The sequence below is a fragment of the Zalophus californianus genome, chromosome 14 (genome assembly GCF_009762305.2).
Source record: "Zalophus californianus isolate mZalCal1 chromosome 14, mZalCal1.pri.v2, whole genome shotgun sequence".
Taxonomy (NCBI): Eukaryota; Metazoa; Chordata; class Mammalia; order Carnivora; family Otariidae; genus Zalophus; species Zalophus californianus.
The window spans coordinates 46,626,789-46,651,385 of NC_045608.1; the positions used below are offsets into that span (position 1 = coordinate 46,626,789).

The following is a 24,597-nucleotide window of genomic DNA, read 5'->3' on the forward strand; positions in this document are numbered from 1 at the left end:
GTTTTGTGTAGAAACACATCTATGGGCCAAAATGATCAAGGTAAGGTAAGTTAACGTAGGCTTAAAAAGTCAAGTGAGCCTTGTTCTTAAAACAACAGGTCTTGTCCAGGATATGAGAGGGTGCATATTTATTGATCAGTTTATTGTGTTGGGTACACTGTCAAATGTACCAGATGCTGTGGGGTTTGCGGAGACAGTACCTCAGGGAGGTAGGAGTGTTCCCACTGGGCTGGTTTTTCGCCCACGATGGTATGTGAAGTACTGAGGGCCAGGCTAGGATACCATGAATAATTAATAGTTGGCTCCCAGACACCCAATTTTAGTCCAAAACAAGAAGCACATGTAGCAACACCAGGCCCTAGTTTCAACTCCTTTCATTTTTCAGACGGCAAAGTGGCTAACATGTAAGCAAGGAAAGGGGAAGGCCATACTCATCAGCACTTGATTGAAATGTGTTTGTTCCTAAAAGGCAGGGCTCTGTCTTTCATTCCTTCACTGATGCATATTTGTTGAAAGCCTGTTGTATGTAAGGCATGATAAGGGATAAGAAGCAGAAAATAACATTCTAGAAGGGACACTGGTAGGCAAACCAAATTAGGTTGGGAGCCTGTAATGGTATGTCCATGCAGAGCCGTGGGCTGGGACAATTGCCATCTTGCTCTGCTGCATTGTGGGGGGAAAGCTTACTTGGCAGTGGGCTCGAGATATGCTGCTTGAGCTTGGTTTATGGATGTGAATGCTAGTAGGGGATACGTCACTAATGAGTTGACCTTCCTACAGTTTTTCTTGTTGGTTTAGTATCCTATTAGGTGGGGGTAAACAAATTATTATTCATTGTAGAATTTAAGTACTAAATAGATGGGGAAAAATGTAGCAGAAAGTTAATATTCCAACTAAATCAGTTTCTTTACTGCCCCTCCGCTTCCCCCCACCTTCCGCTCCCTCCACTCACTCCCTTGCCCAACCCCCTGCCTCCAAGAGGAAAATGGATGTACATACTGTTTGACTCAGTAACGCAATCTCTAGCAATTTATCCCAAGAATATATTTGCACAGCCTGAGAAAATATATGTACAAAGATATTCATCTGATATATGCATTGGATATATGCATGTATGTACATAAATACATACAAATGTGCATGTTCCTTGCCCCTCCCACCCCCAAACACACATTCACTTTGGACACAAACTAAATTTCCTGTAGGGGATTGACTAAATGCATTGTTCTGTCCTTTTTTAGAAGGACCATATGTTATCTTACATAATTAAAAAATCAGTAAAGTTATTTTTCTTTAAGAAGGCATTTACCACTTGTTTTCTCTTTTAGTGAAATTTACAGAAATTTAGAATTTGTGCTGGTTGTGAATTTGAAGTAGAAAGTTTATATTCCTGTATTCCTTGAATTGGTATTAGTTTGATTTGGTTTCTGTTTGGCTTACATATGTAATTTCACAATGACTGTATTACAGTGGTGGAGTGTCTGACACTAAGGAGGTTTTTGGGGGGGAGGTGGGCAGCAAAGCAGAGTTTATTGAGCAATAGCAAAGTGATAGTACAAAGCTCCTGAGGAGGGAGGGGACCCAAGAGTGTTGCCGTAGGGAGGCATTCTTAAAGTTCTTTAGATGGAATTAGTGAACTTTCAAGGTTGGCTCCATGGTAAAACCCTTTGATCTATATTAAAAATGATATTTTATGTGTGCAAAGTTTTGAACATGTTTTGCATTTTTAAGATGAATATTAATCATCTTCCTTTGGCCACATGTGTGCAGATGTCAGGTTGGTTTACTAAAGCAGTCTCTGTTATCATTTGATTTTCTTGTGTGCCTTGCTTTGAAGAATCAGCCAGGTTCTATTTTGGCAGACAGACCTGTGAACCTCCTTGCCTCCAACATTTTTCTTAGGATAATTTCTTTTTTCTTTCTCTTTCTCTCTCTCTCTTTTTTTTTTTTTTTTTTGAGAGAAGCCAAGAGAGAGGAGGGAAGGGGCAGAGAGAGAGGGAGAGAGAATCTCAAGCAGGCTCCACTCCCAGCATGGAGCCTGATACGGAGGTCAGTCTCACAGCCCTGAGTTCGTGACCTGAGCTGAAATCAAGAGTCGGACACTTAACCGTCTAAGCCACCCAGATGCCCCTTTCTTAGGGTAATTTAATCAGCTTTAAGACTTTATTGTCTGTCCAATTATTAGAAATATATAGTGATCCTGATATATCAAATGTTTATAAAAGTATACATTAAAAATAATTTTATTTTGTTTCCTTAACAGAAATCATAGCCCATTAATGAGTTTTGGAGCCAGCTTCGTCAGTTTTTTGGTAAGTTAGTATGGGGAGAGGTATTGGTGTGAAGGAAACAAGTATATAAAGTATGTCTTAGAGTTACTAGCTGTATAGATACAGATCTTTTTTTTTTAAGATTTATTTATTTTAGAGAGAGGGTGCACAGGGTGGGGGGTGCGGGGCAGAGGGAGAAGGAGAGAGAGAATCTCAAGTAGACTACCCACTGAACACAGAGCCCGATGTGGGGCTCGATCTCATGACCCTGAGATCATGACCTGAGCCTAAATCAAGAGTCGGATACTTAACCAACTGAGCCACCCAGGTGCCCCTATAGATATAGATCTTTTAGCATTTAAAAGTGTAATACAGTTTTGCCTATTAGCCAACACCTATGAGATATCCTCTTTCCCTTAATTTAAAAAATAAAATGCTAATACCTTCCAGAGAATTCTGTTTTTCCCAATCAAAAAAATATTTTAAATAAAAATAAAATTGCAAAGGCCTTTCCAAAAAAACTGAGATAAGGCCAGACTTTGGAAACTAAAGGTTTTGCTCTAAAATTATTGAATAAATGTGGACTGGGAATAAAGTTTAAATTAGCAGAGTTAAAATTTATTAGTTACTATTACATTTTTAAATATTAGTATTTAGGAATTGAAGGAATAGGTTGCAGTTATGTGTTTAAAGAAAATTTGGCAATGTAAAAAATCGGATGCTTTTTTTCTAGAAATATTTATAACATCACACAAACCACTTTAAAACACATAATTAAAAAAAACTATCATAGAATGGTATAATAGCAAATTGTGTGTGTGTGTGTGTGTGTGTGTGTGTGTGTGTGTGTGTGTGTACATATTTATAATCAGTATGTGTAGAGACCGAGTGAAGTAAAATAGAGAAAGCATTTAAATGATTTCAGATCTAGGAAGATCTCTGCAAACTGGCTTATCCTGTGCTGGCCAGCTATCCGTGCCCAACCTCAGTACCCGGCCAGCTTCCGGTGGCATGGATTTTCATTCAGGCTACTTATTTCCTCCTCTCGCCGGGGAATACAACACAAATTTTTAGCCTTGCCGTTTACAAGAAAACACAGCATCCGACTTTAAGGAAAACGGTACTCTGTGGGAATCACAACATGAGTACCTGCTTCACTACAAAGGCAGGGAGGGAGACCCAGCCAAAGCTTAGCTGGTGGAGGAGGAAGGTGGGGAGGGAGGCTGTGGCAGGTCTGGGGTCTGCTTGGAAAGCAAGTGTGGCGGGGGGCTTGGGCAAAGGTGGCAGTGGTCTGGCTTGGCTACAAGGGGAGAGTATGTTGGAGTCCTACCAAGGAGGCCTAGAATGCCAAGGGGAGGGCCTGCTGAATGGATAGGGCATGGTAGAGAGCTCCCTACGAAGAGCTCATTAGGGCCTTCCAAGAACCAGGTGTCCTGTCTCTGCCCTGACAGCCCATTCATAACCTCAGAAACTCCGTGCCACTGGTCAAAGTAGCAGGTTTTCAGCAGAGAAGGATTGCCCCTACCCAGTCAGATGTGGCCTGGAAAACTCCACCAGGCTGCCAGTGGAATTTTTCACTGTGAACAGTGTAATATGAGTTCCAAATAAGGGAACCCCTTGGAATTGCTGTCCCTGAAAAGACTGATGCTTTTCAAGGTGAACCTACTAGCGATTCTGTGCAGTACTTGACAGGGCCAGGGAGAAGGAACTTTTCAGTGCGACACTGCTATAAAAACTGAATGAAGTGGACCAACCAGAAATTATACAGGGCTTTGGCTACTGTGTTCCATAACAACTAAAAAGGTCCTAGAACAGTAACTGTGAGAACGTTCACTACCCTGTATTTTTTCACGGAGGTGTGATAGAGGTATATTCTTATTTCATATTGAGATTATAGTTCTTGGAAATGATTAGGGTATGCTGTAACATTCTTGTACTTGCAACAAATAAAATTTGAATGTTTTTTTTTTTTCCTAGTTGGGGTTTTGTTGTATTAAATCACCTAAATTTTCAGGCACGGATTCATTCCTTCTTTCCTTATTTCTTTCTTGGAAGAACGCCATGATGACATTTGAGGAAGAAAAAATGCAGTTGGCGTGTGATGACTTAAAGACGACAGAGAAACTGTGTGAAAGCGAAGAGGCTGGAGTAATTGAAACCATCAAGAATAAAATTAAGAAAAATGTAAGCACTATGTCTTTAGGTTGTGAACGGAGTGCCACTGACGTAGGGCATTGCTCCTTTACTTGGTTTTCAATATTTCAGATATGACTGAAAGCACTACATGTTTCTTAACGGCTTTTGATTAAGTAAAATGTATTTTTTTAAAAACAGTGGCACCCCACCCCCACCTGCTTGTCTGTCATTAAAACCATTCAGTGCATTTATTCTTTTGCTGTCTTAAGATTATCTTCTTCCATAATGGGCCACGTGCTAAGAGCTTTTGTAATGAGGCTTTCATGTATCTGTAATTCAGATATGTTGCATTTTGGCATTATTGAGGAATTCAGCTATTTACCTAATTTTTCCTTACCAGCCTTTGGTTACGCATAAAGTCGCAATAACATTGTAATTCACTTTTTCTGATTTTGCTTTCATCTTCCAGTGCGAAAGTCTAGTCTTTGGGGAGGCCTCCTCCTACCCCTGATGTTTCTGGAGTGCCCAGAGGTCTCCCTTGTTACCTGTCGAGCTGACAAACCCGTCTTTGGGTTGTAGTCCTCAAAAGCTGCCCATCTTTTCTTCAGCTTGTTCATGTCCAGGTTCCTGCACCTCTGCTCTCGCTGATGGTGTCCACCGTGAGGAAGTCACTGATGGGCCAAAAGTACAGTCTCCTGATGCTCCAGAAGGGCCAGAGCTTTCCTTGCTGGCTCCTTCTGCAAACCCTCCATCTGATCAGTGACTAAGTCCTGTTGCCTCTCTTTCTAAAGTACCTCCTGAACTCATCCACTTCTCTCCCCACTCCTGCCATGTCCTTAGGTCAGCCACCATCCCCATTTGCCTGCAACAACTCTCACTGTTCTTGAATTCATTCTCCATAATACAGTCTCTAAAATGCAAATAATAGGTTGCTGGCTTCATTTTCAGTGTCCCTACCCCCACCCTTGCCATTACATTACACCTTGCCAAACTCCTTACTGTGGCTGACATGGCACTTCCTTTTCCTCTGCCTAGAACATTCTCTTCCCTCTGGACCTGGTTCCTACACTTTCTTGAGTTCTTCCTAGATCATTTACTCCAAGGACTCTTGCCTGAGCCCCAAAGCTGTGTTGAGTAGGTTTCCTCCTTGTCCCCATAGTACCCTGTACACTCGACCCTTCAGAGCACTTACTACATTACATGGTAATGAAGTCAGTGTTCCCTCATTAGACTATAAGTTATTTATTTGTTTGTCTTCTGTATCTAATTCCATGCCTAACCACCTATTTAGGAATTAACACTGGTAATGGGTCTTTGCAATTTAAAAAGCATTTTCACATACAGTACCTCATTAGCCCTTCCAACAACCCGACACAGTAGATGTTATTACAAAGAACCAGGAGCATCAATAGACTGACATTTGCCTAAGCAAAGTAATGAGTTCTGGGACTACATTTGCAACAGTAGTGACCATAATAGATTATGCTAATGTAAAAAAAAAGGCAAACAGTTCATTCTTTTGTGTCTACTATATATGCTGTTGTCATATTTGCAAAGATCCTTTTTTTTTTTTTTAAAGATTTTATTTATTTATTTGACAGAGAGAGACACAGCAAGAGAGGGAACACAAGCAGGGGAAGTGGGAGAGGGAGAAGCAGGCTTCCCGCCGAGCAGGGAGCCCGATGCGGAGCTTGATCCCAGGATCTGGGATCATGACCTGAGCCCAAGGCAGACGCTTAACGACTGAGCCACCCAGGCGCCCCATAGATCCTATCATTTCTTACATCACTGTGAAAGCCTATGAAAACTATTTAGCTTATCTTGTTCAAGTTCACTTTGTATTAAGAATGCAGTATTCTATTTTGGGATAAATTTTTTTCACTTACAAACATTCTTTACAATAAGGACCAACATTTTATAAAAAGTGGGTTTTTTAATTTTATGTTTTGCTTCTTTTATAGAGGTAGTCACTTTAGAGGTATAGCTTAAATTGAATTCAGTTTGTGGTTCATTCAAACCTATTTTATCCTTAAGTAAAATGTAATCAGTTTTCGACCCTCACATCTCTGTTGTGGGCACAGAAGTTATGAACCCCAGTGTTCATCCTGTATGAATGAAGGTAGATGGCTGCAAAGTGGCTTTTTGGTTTATCTATTTTGGGCAATGTTTTCTACCATTAGTGGTTTTTATTTTGGATAAGTAACAAACTGTTTCAAAAAAGGTAAACCTCTAAATTTTTCTGTTGACTTTCATGGTTTCCCATGAGCTTCATTGTTCTCGCTTAGGATATTTGTCTTTGAATTACAATGTTCTTCATCGTATGGTTAACAAAACAGAGCCAGATCTCATGGGAATATGGTATAAATTTGGTCTTGGCTTTCAGTGCCCTGTTTCACAGTTCCTATGTGAAATTATTTTGCACAATAAAGTAATGGTGGTTTGGACGGAGTCTTGTTCTTGTGTGTGATTGATCAGTGTGTACTTTCCTTCCACCAAACAGGTTGATGTCCGAAAATCTGCCCCCTCTATGGTTGATCGGCTTCAGAGGCAGATAATCATAGCTGACTGTCAAGTTTATCTGGCTGTGCTCTCGTTTGTGAAACAAGAATTGTCAGGTATGCCAAAGCATTACTTTTAATGGCTTTCAAAATTCAGTGGGCACAATAAGTAATGCCCCCCCTTTTTTTTACAGTGCCTTGTATTTCAGTTTTTGAAAATATGTGGTACCTCTTTGGGGCATGATACTGAGTTTTACTTAGGAAATTGGAACCACAAGTGCCTAATGTGTGTTTAGGAGAGTAGTTTTAGACTTGAAGTCAGTGTTTCACAGATAATTCTTTCATAGTTAGAGAAATTACCAGTGCCAGATAGATAGATCATACTTTTCCTTTGTGAGAATCAAGTTGTGAATAACCTTTAAAGTGAAATATAACTGGTTTAAGTTAATTTTTTCAGGAAATTGTTATTGAGGGCCTGAATGGGTACCAAATATTTCCTAAAATACTTGAATGACCTACATTTGAACAACCTTGAGTAAGGGCTATAAACTAATTTCTTAGTTTGCCCAAGACTGTTGTTTTCCAGGATTCTGCAACTTTGATACCTTGCGAGCTATAGACTCAAATCGAGTCTTTAACAGCTTCTGGAAGACTGTGTCTAACACAGACACCAGTTCTTTAGCTTATGTGGGTATCGGTCTGATACTGCCAGGAGAAATTTGCTGCTTTGGCAGATAGGATTTACTTGGAAAAAATGAAAATTCCGAAAGAAAATCAACTAAAACTCACAACCACAAAAGCATTTCCTTCCAAACCTTAAATGAAGCAGGGTCTGTTGCTGCTGAGTTGTAACGTACACTACGCTTTCTAGCCTGCCAGTCACTGGTTTTTCTCTCCCTTCTCTTTCTACTGTCTCTTCCTCCTTCCAGCTCATCCTTGAGGATGCTTTGTTTCTATTTGGCTCAAGTCAGACATGCAACTTAACTTTTATTTTGACCTCCAAGATTTGGTCTTACTAGAATTTATCCTTCTTTTAAAATATGTTGACCTTTTGCTTTGGGTCCACTGTTCTATGTTTTTCTCTCTAATCCTCCTCTTGGGACTTGCCTAATACTTACATGGTTGAGGGCTTATAGCTGGTGTGAAATATCTGTGAAATTTCCCACTTGAAGCTCTCCATTCATGTATATATTAAAAGCAGCAGAGCTGTCAGACTTCTTGGGTCAAGATAGGAGCTCTGGCATTTTCTGTGTTTCTTGTATTCCTTTTTTTCTGACACTCAAGAAGGACTTTAGAGGAGCTAGTTTAGCTATTAGGAGAAAATCTCTTGTCTAGAGAGGATAAGTCCAATGTAGTTTAAAGTTTGGGGAATCAGGTAAAGGGTATCTGGGAATTCTTTGTGTTAATCTTACAACTCTTCTGTAAGTCAAAGTATATAAAAATTGTAAAAGTTAGTATATCCTTCATTTGCTCCTTCATGGGTCTATTTGACAAATAATTACTGAGCATGTATGATGTGCTAAGTAAGCACTGGGTTACATGAGCAACACAGGCTATGCTCCCTGCCCTCCTGAAACTTAGAGTCATCAATTCGTGCTGTTTATTTCTAAAATTATTATTCTGGTTAAGAATTACTGAACATTGTTATAGAAAACTTGGAAAATAGAGAAGGGTAAAAAAGAAAGCAAGTCATGTCTTATCTTACCACTTGGAGAAACTACTCTTTAATGCTAATGTCTAATGTTCTATGTTTCTCCATATCTCTTTTATAAAATGGAATCTATAGTGCTTTGTATCCAACTTTGCCCTCTTAGATTGTATTTTACATATTTTCTCTGTTATTCAATTTCAAAATACTAAATAGTAACAGTAGTTTTTCATATGAATGGGCCATGATTTATTTAACCAATTCCTTTGGTTAAAGAACCAATTTCTTTGCTTTGCCTTTTTTGTTGTTGTTGTTGTTAGGTCAACCTATTTTTATATTTTGTTAATAAACTGTATTTCTTTCATAAATTGCTGCCTTAGCTTTTTCCCATTCTCCTAATAGGTTGATATTAATCATTTACTTAATCCTATTTATCATGGATTTTGAACAGAGCTCTTGGTTTTTCCTGAAGCCATATAATTTACTGAACAGATATTGATATTGAAATGAAATTCTGACAGACATAAATGTACACAGTGGTCATTTGCTTTATGAATATCTCCTTATTTGTTTCAAACAAACATAACCAAAAATGCTCTTCATTAGCCTTTTAGAAGTTATTAAACTCTAAAAAACTTACTTTGTGGGAATCCATTTCTTTTTTTTTTTTTAAGATTTTATTTATTCATTTGAGAGAGCATGAGCTGAGGGGCAGAGGGAGAGGGAGAAGCAGGCTCAATCCCAGAACCCTGAGACCATGACCTGAGCCAAAGGGCCCTTAAATGACTGAGCCACCCAGGCGCCCTCAGAATACATTTCTTAGAAAATGACTTTTTTTTTTTAAGATTTTATGTATTTATTTGACAGAGAGAGCCAGAGAACACAAGCAGGGGGAGGGGGAGAGGGAGAAGCAGGGTCCCCACTGAGCAAGGAGCTCAACGGGGGGTGGGGTGGGGGATCGCTCCCAGGACCCCTGGATCATGACCACCAACTGAGCCACCCAGGCGTCCCCCCTTAGAAAACTTTCTTGATGGATAATTTTCTTGGGGAAAAGCTGCCTTCTTGGAGATGTTTGTTATAGGTGCCCTTCCCCCACCCCGAGTGGATGGTGCCGAAGTGGGTGGGGGTGCACACACTCACCTGAGCTCCAGGTAGGAAGGGGTCTGTGAATTTGTAAACGCTTCATACTTGTAAAAGAACTCCTGTGCTCTCATTTGAACTTCTTTGTAATGAATTATCCCATCATCTCTCCTCATTTTATATACTACTTTATAAATATCTTTTTAATTTACTCTTTTGTCCAGGGCTGCTTGTTTGCTTTTTTCCCCAATGAACAGATATTCATTACTTTCATAACAAAAAGCTCTTTTTAAAACCTGTTTTATGGTGCTTGCCCACCTCATTTTGTTTCCTTCCTTTAAGACTTGAGGATAGGCCCTATGTTGTACTTACCTGTGTATTCATGGCATGACATAGGCTCGATACGTGTTCTTCAGATGAGTTTGCTTGCTGGCTTTCACAGGTGAGGCAGCTGAGGCTGCATGTTGGATGAGGTTGGACAGTTGACACAGCTTGTTAGTGACGACAGAACCCGGGCTGGAGCCATGGGTTTCTTGTTTCATACCTGAATTCCCAGTGTTCTCACCGTTTTCCCGTCGCCTCAGCCTGGTTCCGTGTGCCCGCGTCCTCCGAGAGGCTGGGCAACCCTGCATTGCTCACTCGCTCTCTGGCCAACCCACAGCGCTAGCCCCTGGCATCATCGTGCCACAGCCTGCTGTTGACTCCCCTGCTTCTCCAGGCTGCGTTCTCTGTGGTCCGTTGGAGCCATCTTCCTAAGGCTTGTTAGACCTGTGCTTTAAACACTCAGCTGTTGTACATGTCCTACAAGGGGAAGTTTGAATTCCTTCCTCACGTGGCCTGTGCGAACCTTCCTGCCTTCCCAGCCCCGCAGCTGGCTAAGCCGAGCTCCTAGCCCTTCCCTGAATGCCCTGAGCTTGCCTCCTGCCGTTGTGTGTGCTACCCTACCATCATCTGCTCTTTGCTGTTCTCCATGTATTCTGTGCCTCGTCAGAGCATTCATCACATAGCAATACAAATGTTTATGCACATGTCTGCCCCTGGTATTTGACTGTAATCTCCTTGAGGGCAGCAACAGTGTCCACCTGCTGTCTTTTTCGCCCACACTTACTGAGCTCCTACTTTGCATCCCTCACTGTGGGGTGATAGGCGCCGGGGCTCTAGAGGTGAGTGGGATGTAGCTCTTGCCCTGAGGGGACTGCAGGTTTAGTAGGGGAGAAACAGGAGTGCATCAGTTCTAATTCAGGGTGATACTTTACTCACTAGACGTGTAAGTTAGTCACAGATTGGGTGCACAGGGAATGAACAGTTGGGAAACTGCCTGAGGGAAGATCAAGGAAGATCCTGAGCAGGGTGATAAAGAACTGGGGGAAGTCTATTTTCCCCTCTATGTCCTTGGCACCTCCTGTGCTGTTCCCTAGCACACGGTGGGTGTATAATATGTGAATTGAAGGGATGAAGGAGGGTGATGCCATTCAGGAAAAAGTGGCTCAACACTGAGCCCCAAGAATAGTTGAGATTGGACAGGTGAGTCTTTCAGAAGTCTTTTAGAAGTGAAAAGAAACCCATTTTTCTCCCAAAGTCTTATGTGGGTTATAAAAAAGTCTCTCATTATAGGGTTAACCAGCCTCATCTAGGACAAGTGAACAGACAGAATGCTATGGTAGAAGATCCCACCAGATACAATCCCCTGCTGAAAAGTCTGTAAGATTTATCGCAACATCAATTAGTATGACTTGGTATTTTCACTTTCTAGACAATTCTTGCCCTTTCCTGGGAAGGACTCCCACTCCCTGCCTCCCCTGACACCGCCCCCCCGCCCCATACCACACTTCCCTTAATGGGGACAAAGTTTCCTCTCTCCCCTACATCTCCCAGCTGACTTAGGTTGGCCCTAAAAAGGGAGGGCAAGTGGTCTGTGGTTTTCTGCTGTCTCCAAAAGCATAGACAGCAGTGGCTGACTGATTTATATTTGACCTTTCAGAGGAGCCATATGGAAGGCTGTGCAGGATGTGAGGCTCTTGAATAGTTTCTCTGCCCTTTGGGAAAATGTGTGCTCATTAGCTGCATTGCTGTAGCTTCAAGGCGGCGGAGGGTCCCCCCTGCAGGAACTGCGGCGCTGTCTGCCGTGGGGCACGTGTCCAGCTCTGCCGGCTCCTCACTCAGCCTTCGCTCCATACGCAGGGTCCGGCTGTGCTCAGATGTTTTGGTCACAGCATTTGGGACAGGGAAGTAGGGTGAGAGTCCTGGGGAAGCTGTTTCTCTAAGCTTAGAAAGTAGCAAAAAAAAAAAAAAAAAAAATCTTTCTCTACATGCATGCTAACTTTGTCTTCCACAAATTACAGTCTTTGACTTAGTTGAAACTTTGGGTTCTACTTACCCGGCTCAAATTAAAGGTGTTAAAACTGGTTACGACAGATTTTAACATACGCTTTTAAACGTTGGCACCTAAACTCCTCTCTTAGGCAAGAAAAGAAAGACATGTTGAATTACATTTTTATTTTGTAAAAACAGGGTTTTTACCATTGTCATTTTTTGTTGATGGAGTCTGTGCAGTTGGCACTGATGGATTTTGACATTTGCTTCTATTCTTACCATTCTCTGCTATGACTCTTCACCAGAGATCTGGATTACTAACACTGCAGGTCTCCTCACCCCCATCTTCGAAGTGGCCTGCTGCTTCTGTGCATGTCCTTAGTGGACATCAGGGGGCCCCCATAACCTGAGCATGCCATCCCTGGGTCCCCTTTGGCCTCTGTGTCTCCTGTTGGATTCTGGCTCTGAACAGCTTGCTCACCTGCTCCTTCATACTCACACTCGTGTTCCTCGCTCCTGGAATGTTGCCTCTGCCTAGATGGAAGCTCTGCTTCCTGAATGAAGCCTCAGCAGCCTGGAAGTGCAGGAGAAAATGGAATTAAACTTTTTCCTTAAGATTTCCAGTTAGGCCTGGGTGGGGGGGGGGGGGGAGGAGGGAGTAAAGTTTTCTACTGAAATCCTGCAATACTTATTCTGCACTAATTCATTTACATATTCATTACATAGAAAAATTTAGTGACAAAAAGGAAATAAAGAACAACTCACCAGTCATCCCAACATGATTTGTTTTCATTTTTCTCCCTAAGACCCCAGTGGGGCACATAAACAAACACATAAAATATATATATAGTCTTATGCACTTATTTTTTTCATTTATTTTTCAGTTTTATTGTGGGCATTTGAAGGGCTGAGATTATGTCTTCTGGTCCTTTTGTATCCCTCAATTGCCAAGCACAGTGCTAGGCACATGATAGGAACATAATAGCTAATTAACATTTTTAGAGTTTTGCAAGTTTTCTTTTTTTCATTTTTTAAATCTGTAGCCAGTGTTTTCCTCTTTATTAGATCCCCATTGGTTTTTTGTTCCTTTTCTCTTTTTCTGTTTTTCTAGTCAACATTGAGCTTTTTGGATCATAACTGAGCTTCCTGTTTGTGGGCATACTGAATCAACCTGAGTGCTTTGTTAGCATACAGGTTTCAGGGTTTTCTCCAACCTTTCGTTTTCCCGCAGTACTTCCATTTAGAAGGGAAGAGTCACTGTGCCTCTTACATCCGGGATCTGTATCTTACTTCCCTTTGATTCTCCTAGAACTGTGCCTGAAATGTAATATTTGCTCAGTGAGTATTTTTGTTAAATTGGAGCGCCTGGGTGGCTCAGTTGGTTAAGCCTCTGACTCTTGATTTTGACTCAAGTCATGATCTCAGGGACGTGAGATTAAGCCCTGCACTGGGATTTGTGCTGGGCGTGGATTCTCTCTCTCCCTTTGCCCCTCTCCCTGCTCACGCTCTCTCTCTCAAAAAAAAAAAAAAAAATTTTTTTTTGTTAAATTGAACTAAATGTGTATTCAAATGTGTATTACTTTTATAACTATACAGTTATAAGAATAGTTCCCTTAAATTAAGCTTTTGTTTGTTCATCCTCTCTCACAGTAAGTATTCTTTTCAGTGAACTTAGTCTACAGGACATTAACAATCTAGAACTTGGAACTTGTGGGATGGTTGTGTTTTGAATTGTGGTCCCATAGGAGATCCCATAGGATCTTCCATAGGAGATATGGTTATCATTTGTCAAGAAATTGATATAGTTAAGTAAAATATTAGCTTGATTAAATTTTAGCTTGATTCCATGGATTGGGGATTCTTAAGACCGTCACGTGCAATGATTTTCCAGGACTCCGTATATAATCATGCTCATGGCTGTGATTTGTTACAGCAAAAGATACAAAGCAAAACGACCAAAGGGAAATGATGCATGGGATGACATCCAGGAAAACTCAGGCACAGGCAACCCAGAATTTTCTCCCAGTGGAGTTGCATAGGACATGCTTAATTCTCTGGGCAGTGAGTTTTGTTCTCAATCGAGAAGTTTGTTGGAGATGCAGCACCCACACTTTTTGTTGGGGGCTAACCATGTGTAGATCTACCCTTGTCTTGCACATACCCAGATTCCAGGCCCCAGGAGGAAAGCAGGTGTTCAACATAAAACATACTACTTCTGCAAGCAGGGTGGTAGGCACAGTGAGCCACTCTTATCGGTTCTGAGAATGCTGGGAACCCTCCCAAGTCCAAGTTCACAGACCCCAGCCAAAGGCCAATCTTGTAAGCAGGCCTTTCAAAGGCTAGCAGTAGGCCCGCTGTGGTAGGTCTTTTCTGTATATACCGTGTGTTCTTAGATCGCTCTTAGGGATTAGACTTTTATAAATCAGATTTTATGTTACGTATTTTCTGTAATTTTAAAAATAACTTTTTACAAACTTCTTTTTCTGCTGTCTAAAGGGCCTGGAAGCCCGGAACAGCTCATTTTGTTTTCCATTGGTGCATTGGGGTCAGATGACTGGTGCCATATTGGTAACAGTGCTGAGTGTATAAGCTCTTTTCTGCAGAAAATTCCCTATAGAAGACCTTTCCTCAAAAGTATGGTGATGATACACTCAGATAAGCACAGACAAATCAGCTGCCCCTTTCCTTCCCCATCAGAAGGTGTAAGTGTTCACAGGAGGAGAGGGTGAGGCAGGACCTGTGGGCTTGTGTGAGAGGGGCCTGTGGAGCCTGGAACTGGTGGGTCAGTCCCATATTGTATCTGTGAAATTTCTTTCAGAGACTGTGAGGGCTGTGTTAAAAATTGGTCTGACGGGAAATCATGGAAGCAGCTTTATAAATAACAGCTTCTCACCTCTGGTGTGAAGTAGCTTCTTTTTGCCACCTTCCTTCACTGGATCTGTCTAGATGTAGGCTGGGACAGGGGATGAGTGTCATCCTCATAGACCAAATAACGCCATCCTAAGTAAGGTGCGCTGAAGCCACACAGTAGGCATTAGATACAGATGAATGGGGGATTGTTTGCATTTCTGCATTTAACACCGATGACTTACACCTTAATGAACTGCCCATTTGTTCACCAATAAGTATAAATTCATCCTTTTTGTTTGCTTGTTTTATTTTTTGGCAAGTTGCCATGCTTGATGCTGGGGTGTAGTTTTAGCAGTGAATTAGACTTAAAACTTGCTATTTCGGAGGAACGAAACACGGGGTAGACAGACGTAAGAGTTCTAAAAGAGGTTTATCACCGAAGTTGCCATGGTAGTTCAGAAAAACACGGCGGAGGTTCATGTTTCACGGAGCACGTGAACAAAGGTGTTCACGTGATGCTTGCATGCTGGTAGTCATGCATTTAGTCTTGTAGCGTATATCATCTACTACATCCCAGCTCATGTATGAGGGGCTTGATAGAACAGTGAACAAAAAAAATGTGGTTTTTGCCGAGTGGTCATCCAGTGCAGTAAAGGGAAACAAAGAATTTAAGTCCTCTGCAGAAAACAAGGTGCAATGGGAGATGGTCATTTTTATTGTGTGTTTGGTTTTTTTTTTAAATTTTTGCTTGAATTTCAGGCCATTCTTCAATATCCCTTATCAACACAGAAAATTATTTTGAATGCTTACTTTTCTCATGCTTTCTCCCCTTCTCTGTAGCCTATATAAAAGGTGGGTGGATCCTTAGGAAAGCCTGGAAGATTTACAATAAATGCTATCTGGACATCAGTGCCCTTCAGGAGCTGTATCAAAAGAAGCTAACTGAAGAGCCTTTGACTTCTGACGCTGCAAATGATAATCACATTGTGGCTGAAGGGGTGTCTGAGGAGTCTCTAAACAGACTGAAAGGTGCTGTTAGCTTTGGATATGGCCTTTTTCACCTTTGCATATCCATGGTGCCCCCCAACCTGCTCAAAATCATCAACCTGCTGGGTTTTCCTGGAGACCGCCTGCAAGGGCTTTCTTCACTGATGTATGCAAGCGAAAGTAAGGACATGAAGGCCCCTTTAGCTACGTGAGTAGCTGTATTGCAATGCTTTGGTAGATAATATAGTGTTGAAAGTAAGTAAACGACAATCAGAGCCTTTAAAGGAAACTTCAGGTAAATAGCTTGGTTGGTTGACGTGATGCCATGCATTATGTCTTTTAATGCAACCCTGAGAACTGCATTTTTGGTGGTATTTATAAACTGACTTTGGAGCTGACGTTAGAGAGCAGGACATCATTCCTTACTCTCATGAGTCCTTTATTATTTTAAACAGGTAAAATGATCACCTTTTTCAACCTCAAATGATTTTATAAGCAGTTTTTGTGACCTTGACCACAGTCACTGAGATTCATGATCCTGATTTTTGGAATTTTTTAAGGAATAGGAATTCAGTAAGCCTTTTTGGTGATTTTAAAATTTTTATTCTTACAGAGAATCTTGATACTATGTAATTTCCTTTGATCCTGGTTGGTTCATTGGTCTTTCATATGTGACTTGGATATTTTGTGCTGGTCAACTAAATTGAGTCATGTTAATCTAAACTGAGTCATGTTAGAGTAAACTGAAATGACAGTTATTTAAACAGGAGTGTGGAGAAGCTGGTATAACTCTCCCATTCCTCCATCAGTTAAAAACGGTGTGATTTTTTTTTTTTTTCAGTCTGGTAAATATCTACCATTTGCAATTTGAGTAATTTTACCAGACACTAGATGTCCTTTGACATTACACTACTTATCAGTTTTTCAAAAAAATGTTGATTATCACAAAAAACTTTAGTAAGCTCTGTTTCTACTCCTATCAAGATTGAGGAATTTGGATATTCACTCTTAATCCGTTGGTAGCTATTAAAAATATCATTAAATTTTCATTTCAAAAATATCTGTGCCTCCCCAAAGTCATTAAATTACATAAACAGTGGTATTTTATTAATTTGATTTAACAGTTTTGTAACGTGATAATTTGTCTATTTATATCTTAGTATTTTCTGGAAAGAAATGAATTGGTAATGTAAATTAGTCGGATCTCTGGAAGAGAACGAATTTTATAGACATGCTAGAAGCGTGCATTTACATAATAATATTTGATGTGTTGGTGAAACATTTTTGTCTATTCATTAAAGCAGATCCTAATGAATCTATTTTAGTTACCGAGTTTATTTAACATGGTAGTTTTCTTGAAAGGATGAGTTTGAAGTAAGGCAATTTTAAGTAATTATTTGTTTTTCAAATTGAGCATCCTCAAAGGCCAGAGAAAGAGCCTTTTTTCTGGTTCTCTTACTTATTTTAACCCATTTTAGTATAATTTGTGTCTGTGGTTCCCATATTTAAATTTGAATTCTGAGGCTTACACTCTAACTTTGTGAAAACAAGAGAAAACAGCATTTTCCTTTTGCAAAAAGGTAATGCTTTTATTATCAGGGGACAGTAAATTCATGGTAACCAGTTACTGTTTCTGATTGGTGCATTGATGAGTGAAGTTCAGAATTCAGAGATTTACATCAGTCCATACTTTCAAGAGCCATCTGGAAGTCTTGGAAAAGCTAAATGCTTTTATCATATTGTTCTCCTGTCACCTGATGGGAGTGTGCTGATTTATATGCTGTGCCAAAGTGTCAGTTTTCCAAATATTGATAAAATTAATATGGGGAAAGATACTCTGAATTTATTTCTTCAAAGACTGCATAGTAAGCTTTTTGGAAAGAGCGTTCTGGAAGAGCACATACTGAGTTTTTAAAAAGTAGAACCACTATAAGAAAAGTCTTGCTCAACGTTTCTCTCCCTCTTCTTTAGATTGGCTCTGCTCTGGTATCATACTGTAGTCCGTCCGTTTTTTGCCTTGGATGGCAGTGATAACAAAGCAGGCCTGGATGAAGCAAAGGAAATTCTTCTCAAAAAAGAAGCTGCTTATCCAAATTCTTCCCTCTTCATGTTTTTCAAGGGACGCATACAACGATTAGAGGTACTGTGCCTTCCGCATGTTTTTAAATAAAGCCTTCTGTGGATCAGATCTGTAATTCTCACTCCGGGTACTCCTGTCAAAATGAGCCCAAATGTCATTGGGCCAAGGAACATTTCGTTCTTGTGCTTTTCGCTGCACTGTTGCTACAAAAGCCTCTTCCAGGAACCCAGGATGTTAGTCAGTAACCTTCTGTTCGGGAGATGTGGGCGAGGAAGGGGTGAGCTCTGTCCCGGGTAATGAGATTGGCGTACTTGGAGCATTAGCACATGTCTTCATTGAAGAACACAAAATATGATCCTTTTCCTTTTCTGGAGTTACTAATAATCTGTTTCTAAATTTTCATCTTGGTTAACGATTTATGCATAAGTTACTGCGTGAAATAGCAAGGACCCCATCAGCTTTGAAAGAGTAGTAGCTTTTGTTGCTTTTTCATGGGCTTCCTTTGGGCTAATTCCGTGCCAGGCGCTTTATTCATGATAGCCCATTTAATCCCCAGAGGAATCCTAGGACATAGATACAAAATGTCCTCTGTGTTTTATAGAAAAAGGGATCCAGGAGGGTTTCAAGTGACTTCCCAGGCTCACCCAGTGAATGAGGCCAGGCTGTCTCACTCCAGAAGCAGAATACACCCTGGCCTTTGAAGGTCTCTGCTTCTTTATATCTGTTTTTTCCTTCCCTTCCCTTCTCTTCCCTTCCCTTCCCTTCGCTTCCCTTCCCTTCCCTTCCCTTTTTTCTTTTCTTTTCTCTCTTCTCTTCTCTTTTCTTTCTGTTCTCTTCCTTTCGTCTGCTTGCTTGGGGGCATGAGGATTTGAAGAAAAATAAAAGTATAAGAAAAAAAAAATCCTGCACATGAAAGCAGGTGGCTGTTATGCCAGGTGCACCAGCAGCTTGCAGAGAATCATTGCAAGCTTTCTACAACCTCTGTCCTCCAGGTAACCGGGTGCTCTGCAGCACAGTTGATTCTAGAAGTCAGCCCCCAAGAATCGCCATGAGTGCATTTGAAGATTCTTGCTTAGGAATGCTTTTGTGAGCACAGGGATGATTTTTTTTTGTTGGCAACAAAGTGTATATTACTTCTCGAATAATTCCTTTCCCTCATGAAGTACCTCCTTAAATCCGGGGACTCCTCACCTTTACATATGGAAGTTGTATTTTAGAGACTCTCCTGATGATTTATAATCGAAACAGTACAGAAAGCTCACCGGGATCTGAATTATTTGCACCTATGTCTGAATTGTTTTTTTTCTCATTATTTTGAAACTGTTTTTCTTTGCAGTCAGGCCTGTGAACCTTCAGTTCTGTTTCTCCCTTTTTTCCCCTCGCTGCCTTAGAAACATAGTTCTGATCATTTTCTTATGCAGCCCAGTCTTTTCGTTAGCATTCTTTCCTTTTAAGCTCAGGGTTATGGTCTTCCATGTAGGGAAGGATGTTCAGTGTACTAAAGTTTCTCTGCTCCCTTGGGTTTGTGCAGGACAAAATCACACTGTATAAGGACATTTTAAACTGACTAAGCCTTCTCACTTCAGTGACCATTTTTGCATGGAAGTTTGGTTACAGGGTCAGTCCTTTCTTAAATGTCCATTTCTTTTTTTTATAAAAAAGATTTATTTATTTTTAGAGAGCATGAGCCAGGGAGAGGGGCAGAGGGAGAGGGACAGAGAGAATCTCAAGCACACTCCCCATTGAGCATGAGCCCAGTGTGGGGCTGGAACTCATGACCCCGAGGTCATGACCTGAGTTGAAACCAAGAGTTGGCTGCTTAACCAACAGAGCCACCCAGGTGCCCCATTAAATGTCCATTTCTTAAAGGGCAGGCATTACACATTTTGAATAACTCTGAACATGATGAGACTAGGTTCAGTATTAACAGATTTGCCGCCAGGGGTGAGGGCCAGAATTTACAGTTGTGTGCAGTAAGGCACCTTAGCATTGGGCATTTGTTAGAATTCTCTCTCTTTACTCCCCCAGATCAACGAATGCTCTAAATTGGATTTTGAAGCTGTTAAATAGAAATGTAAAAGTAAGGGTTTATCTCTTGTTAAGCTTGCCATTTTCGTAAATTTTTAATTTTAAAACAAAAATGCTTAACTTTTAGCTAAACTGATGCCTTCTCACCCCCCCCACCCCCCCCACCCCCACCAAACACTTAATTTGTGATGGTTTTAGTTTGTGCCACAGTTCATTCCTGTCAGGGACTGAGTGGATGTAAAAGTAAGTGGTTATTCACTGTTGTTGGGATGGTCCTAGAAATGAGGAAGCCGCAACCATCAGAGGACCCTTCTAAATACAGTTTGGGGAGGTACATAGCTGGCATTATACAGTTCTTGGTAGGCATTTGGGCTCTTTCAAGGGGGGAGAGTTGTGATCTGAGTGTGGGTGGTAGATGTTAGGACCACTTCACCGTGAAGCAGCTTGCTTGCCGAACTGATGCTTGGTTTTCAAAAAAAAAAAAAAAAAGAGGTGTTTCTGCTTCTAATTAGTGAGCTGTAGCCTCAGGCCCAAGGGAATGTGCCCGGTGGTTTCTGTTCAGCCCTTCCCCGAGGCCCAGAAGATGAAAGGATTTGGGGCTAACTTGGAATATTACTGGGATTGTCCTCACAGTGCCCAGACAGCAGCATTTCATTTATCTTCCCAGGTGACCCCGAGGAAGCTGTCAGGGGTGGGGTTGGGAGTGGAGAAGGCTTTGTTTGCGGAGGGGGGCAGCCCAGAGAGGATGTCACCCCTCTTGTCAGAGGCTTTTGGTAAGGCCTATGAAGTCCCAAACCTGGTTTCTGAAAACACAGGGCTCTGCTGACACATCTGCTTGCAGATAATTTTTTTTTTAATTTTCAGTAAGCATTTAGGCTAGAGATAGGACCCCTGAGATCTTTTTATCAACAAACACTGAGAGAACACGGTCTGCAGGCTTTAACTTTGTCAGATGCGTCATATGACATGAAGTTTGTTCAGTGAGTCAATCTACAAAATAATTTGAACAGCTGCTTTTGTGTAAGCTTGCTGTCATGCAGGGTGACGAGCTCAATATGTGCTGCTTAGTTTTCATTTTCTGTGTTATTTTCAAATCCTGTGCACTTGCCCGCTCTCGCTTTAATTTCATGAACAACTGTTTATGTGCCCTGGGACAATTTGGAGTCCATCGGGGGGGCTGGAGGGGGGTCTTTGACACAACCACCCCGTCCTGACCTTTGATAACCCTTGCTGTCGTGGTTTCATGATTTCCTGCTGTTACGGCCTAACTTGACCTAGCAGTGGAGTTCCACCTTTGGTGCGTGGGGTGCGTCAGGATGGGGTGCCCCCTGTGCTCTTTGGGGCTGCTGAAGCATGAAGCTTCAGCCAGACTGCAGAAAGAATCTTCTCTCTTTACTGCCTTTGCTTCTCCCCACTGTATGTCTCTATGCTCCCACCTCCAGCCTTCTCCACCCTCCTGTGTTCTCACTACCTTTCCGGTCTTTGTTGACTTCTCCCATGTGACTTTTCATGCTGCTGGGAGGCACAGATGGGTTCCTACGGTCCTTAGCATGGGATAAATGATATATAACTAGTGTGTGATGGGTATTATTATTATTCTTATATAAGCCTGGAAGTAGGGTTATCAAATTTCTTTTTTTTTTTTCCTTTTTAGGAGGGGAAAAAATTGTTTTGCTGTTGAAAGCGGTCGGTAAAACTGAGCCCATGATTGGCAAAGTGGGTGGCACGTAGCAAGAGGGACTATAGGTACTATAGGGCACCTATATTTACTTTTCCCTGAAGTTGGTCCTAGATGTTGTATAGTAATCTCAATTTTAAAATGTCAATTTATAGCTCTACTTCTGAATTTTTGTACTTTTCAGTAAATCTATGGTAGTGATAAGTCCATTAACGTACAAGTGATGAATGAGTATTTTTCTTGGTTATTTAAAAAGTATTGACACAAGTCTACATTTTAATTACTTGTTTTTATTTCTCTCTAGTCCTCTTTTTTCCCTTAAACAGTACAGATTTGCACAACTTCCCTCCCCTTTAGTTTTAACCATCTGCTTAGTATGTAATATATATATGTATGTATTTGATTTTATAAGTATACACTTTCATATACACATGCTATATCATGACTACTTAGTAATGAAACTAATTTTTAATATCTGAATAAATGAAAGTTGATAAACATTCTAATGAGGTTGTTAAGCATTTTGAGAATTCTTGTTTTGAAACTTCTAATCTGGGACTCCTACCTTTTGAATATCCTGAGTGCTGGCATTTAAAACCTTGGGTTTGGATTTGGGCAACAATAGTCATGGCCTTTCATAATAAGACTGGCCCTCAGTGTGTGTTTGTTGAATGAACAGATGAATCCATCGATCAATGAGAAATCCACTGATCAATGAGAGTGATGTCGTTTCTTAAGAAAAAGTTGATTATCGGGGCTCCTGGGTGGCTCAGTCATTAAGCATCTGCCTTCGGCTCAGATCATGATCCCAGGGTCCTGGGATCGAGCCCCGTATCGGGCTCCCTGCTCCACGGGAAGCCTGCTTCTCCCTCTGCCACTCCCCCTGCTTGTGTTCCCTCTCTCACTCGCTCTCTCTCAAATAAATAAAATCTTAAAAAAAAGTTGATTATCAAGGACTGTCTGTCTCTCTTGTGTGGAACCTGTGCCTGTTTCTGAAACCAGTTCTGAAGAAAGGAGATGCTAAACTGTCTTCACAATTGGAATAAAGAGATTGTCCTGCTAAGGAGGGTACAGAACCAGGTATTTAGATGCTGATGTGCTGGCTAGAGAAGTACGACTCTAAAGAAGTGAACTGAATAAAGGAGGTAAAAAGCGATTGGATTGAAATGGAGTCTCTGCTTATGGCAGCGAGTGCCCACATGAGCAGATGTGAGCCCCGGTGCCCCCCACCCCATGCCCCCTCACCACCCACCCCCCACCACTGCTCGGCCCTCGAGGCATTTGACTGTAACTGCCTCTCAGACCATTACAATCACAGTACTGCTTCGTGAGGACAAAAGGAAGTTTGTGCAAGGCCTCACAGAGGCCACGCTAAAGAAGTTACAATGAACCCTACCTTTCGTATGTGTGTATGTCCCCCGACCATCTCCTCTCTCTCTTATTTGAAGCTACCTTGTTTGTGCTGAGAAATGCAGCCTTGTCATTGCAGTCTGCTCCCGTTTTGTACTTGCCCTCCCTCCCCTTCCTTCTGAGAAGGCCTGTGATAGGATGTGGTTTCTTTCCCCAGAACAGAGCCCTGCAGGAACTGGTTTGATGGTTGACCTTTCTTCCACATTCATGTCAGTCTGCTGCCCCATCTCCTTCCGAGAGGGTTGGGGTTCTTCTTCGACTGGCTACGAAGTTCTGTGGGAAAGGCTTGCACACATCTACGCCAGCGCTTGTCCTGTCTGTGGACCTTTCTGCCCATTGTTTTCGGTGACTTCAGTTGTCTGAGGCCCCTTTTAAAAAATGGACTGTAGTGCTTTCTCTCTGTACTTTTATTAAGATGAAGTGACATTTTTCACTGACGCCCCCCAGAATCAGTGGGAGGTCTGTGCTGCTTTTTAGCCCATCCGTTTATGATTGTGACAGGGACAGAAAAGTGGAGGTTGATCCCTTTGGTGATTAATGTATCAGCTAGAGAAAAGAGACAGGAGGCCCGCAGGAGTGGTAGAGAGCGGGGGCTGGCACAGGAGTGCCGCACACCCGGAGGGCCTAGGCCTGAGCGCTCATCTCGGGCGTGTGGACAGGATCACGGGAGCTGTTCGGTAGCAGCGTTTCTTTGCATCTGTCGAAGAGCGAGCCTGCCTCTTGTATTTGAACAGCAGGCCTTGCCAGCATGATGTCATGTTGTTATTTATAGGATCAGGAAAAAGGCGATGCAGGAAGAGATATAATTCCCTTAAGTTCTGTTAATTGTAGTCTTCCCTTCCTCCATCCTACATGGGTTCTCTTTATTACTCCAGGTGCCAAAAAATAGAGTTGCCATTTATTCTTAGAAGAACACAAAACGAGAGATCGGTTCAAGCTGGTGTAGGAGAGATGGGGGGATATATTTGTCTCCACTTTCCAGCAAGATAAATCTGTATCATGTAGTTTAATAACTGTTCACTGAAATGAGAAGAGGATAGTAACCCAAATTGCTAATAGGTTAAGTACATATGCTGTTCTTTCAACTCTATCATTACAGGCTGTTGGGCTGAAAAAGCACGTAGAAGGTTAATGATTTTTATCCCTAAGCTCACTACATGTGCATAAGAGGATGAGCTTTCCCTTGCCTACATTGGCCCTAGTCCTAAGGGTAGGGGTTAAATGCATGATCTATTGTTAGGTGTCCTTGATAACAGTATTGCTAAACGGATTCTGCTAGTCAGCAGCATTAATGCTGAATCACAGGTAATAATAAGTGGGCTGTCACAGCATGCCCTCCTGCATGCTACAGCTGACAAGGGAGGCCTCTCCTTTTAAAACACCTACATAATAGTTTAAGATGTTAAGCGACTTCATAAAAATAACCCAGTGATACTTAAATTCTAAGCTGTTTTCAAATTATTTTGTGATCTTTAATATATACATGAGACTTCATGCAATTTCATTTACAAATCTGTTTTAATATCTTTTTTTTTAAGTAACTGGTATACAGACTATTTAGATATCTGTTGTGTTAATAATTTGATATTTCCTTGTTGGGAAATTGTTGAGATATTTGA

The 24,597-nt window shown here is 41.4% G+C and overlaps 1 protein-coding gene across 3 annotated transcripts in view; it reads left to right on the plus strand.

Moving 5' to 3' along the window:
* The window catches only part of TTC39C (tetratricopeptide repeat domain 39C), a 109,224-nt gene that overhangs the window by 41,399 nt on the left and 43,228 nt on the right, over window positions 1-24,597 (plus strand). For all 3 annotated transcript variants that reach the window (XM_027575872.2, XM_027575873.1, XM_027575874.2), the window contains exons 2-6: window positions 2,264-2,312; window positions 4,326-4,454; window positions 6,907-7,021; window positions 15,636-15,990; window positions 17,754-17,922. In XM_027575872.2, coding sequence (XP_027431673.1) covers window positions 2,264-2,312; window positions 4,326-4,454; window positions 6,907-7,021; window positions 15,636-15,990; window positions 17,754-17,922 — 817 coding nt within the window. The remainder of the gene's footprint in view (window positions 1-2,263; window positions 2,313-4,325; window positions 4,455-6,906; window positions 7,022-15,635; window positions 15,991-17,753; window positions 17,923-24,597) is intronic.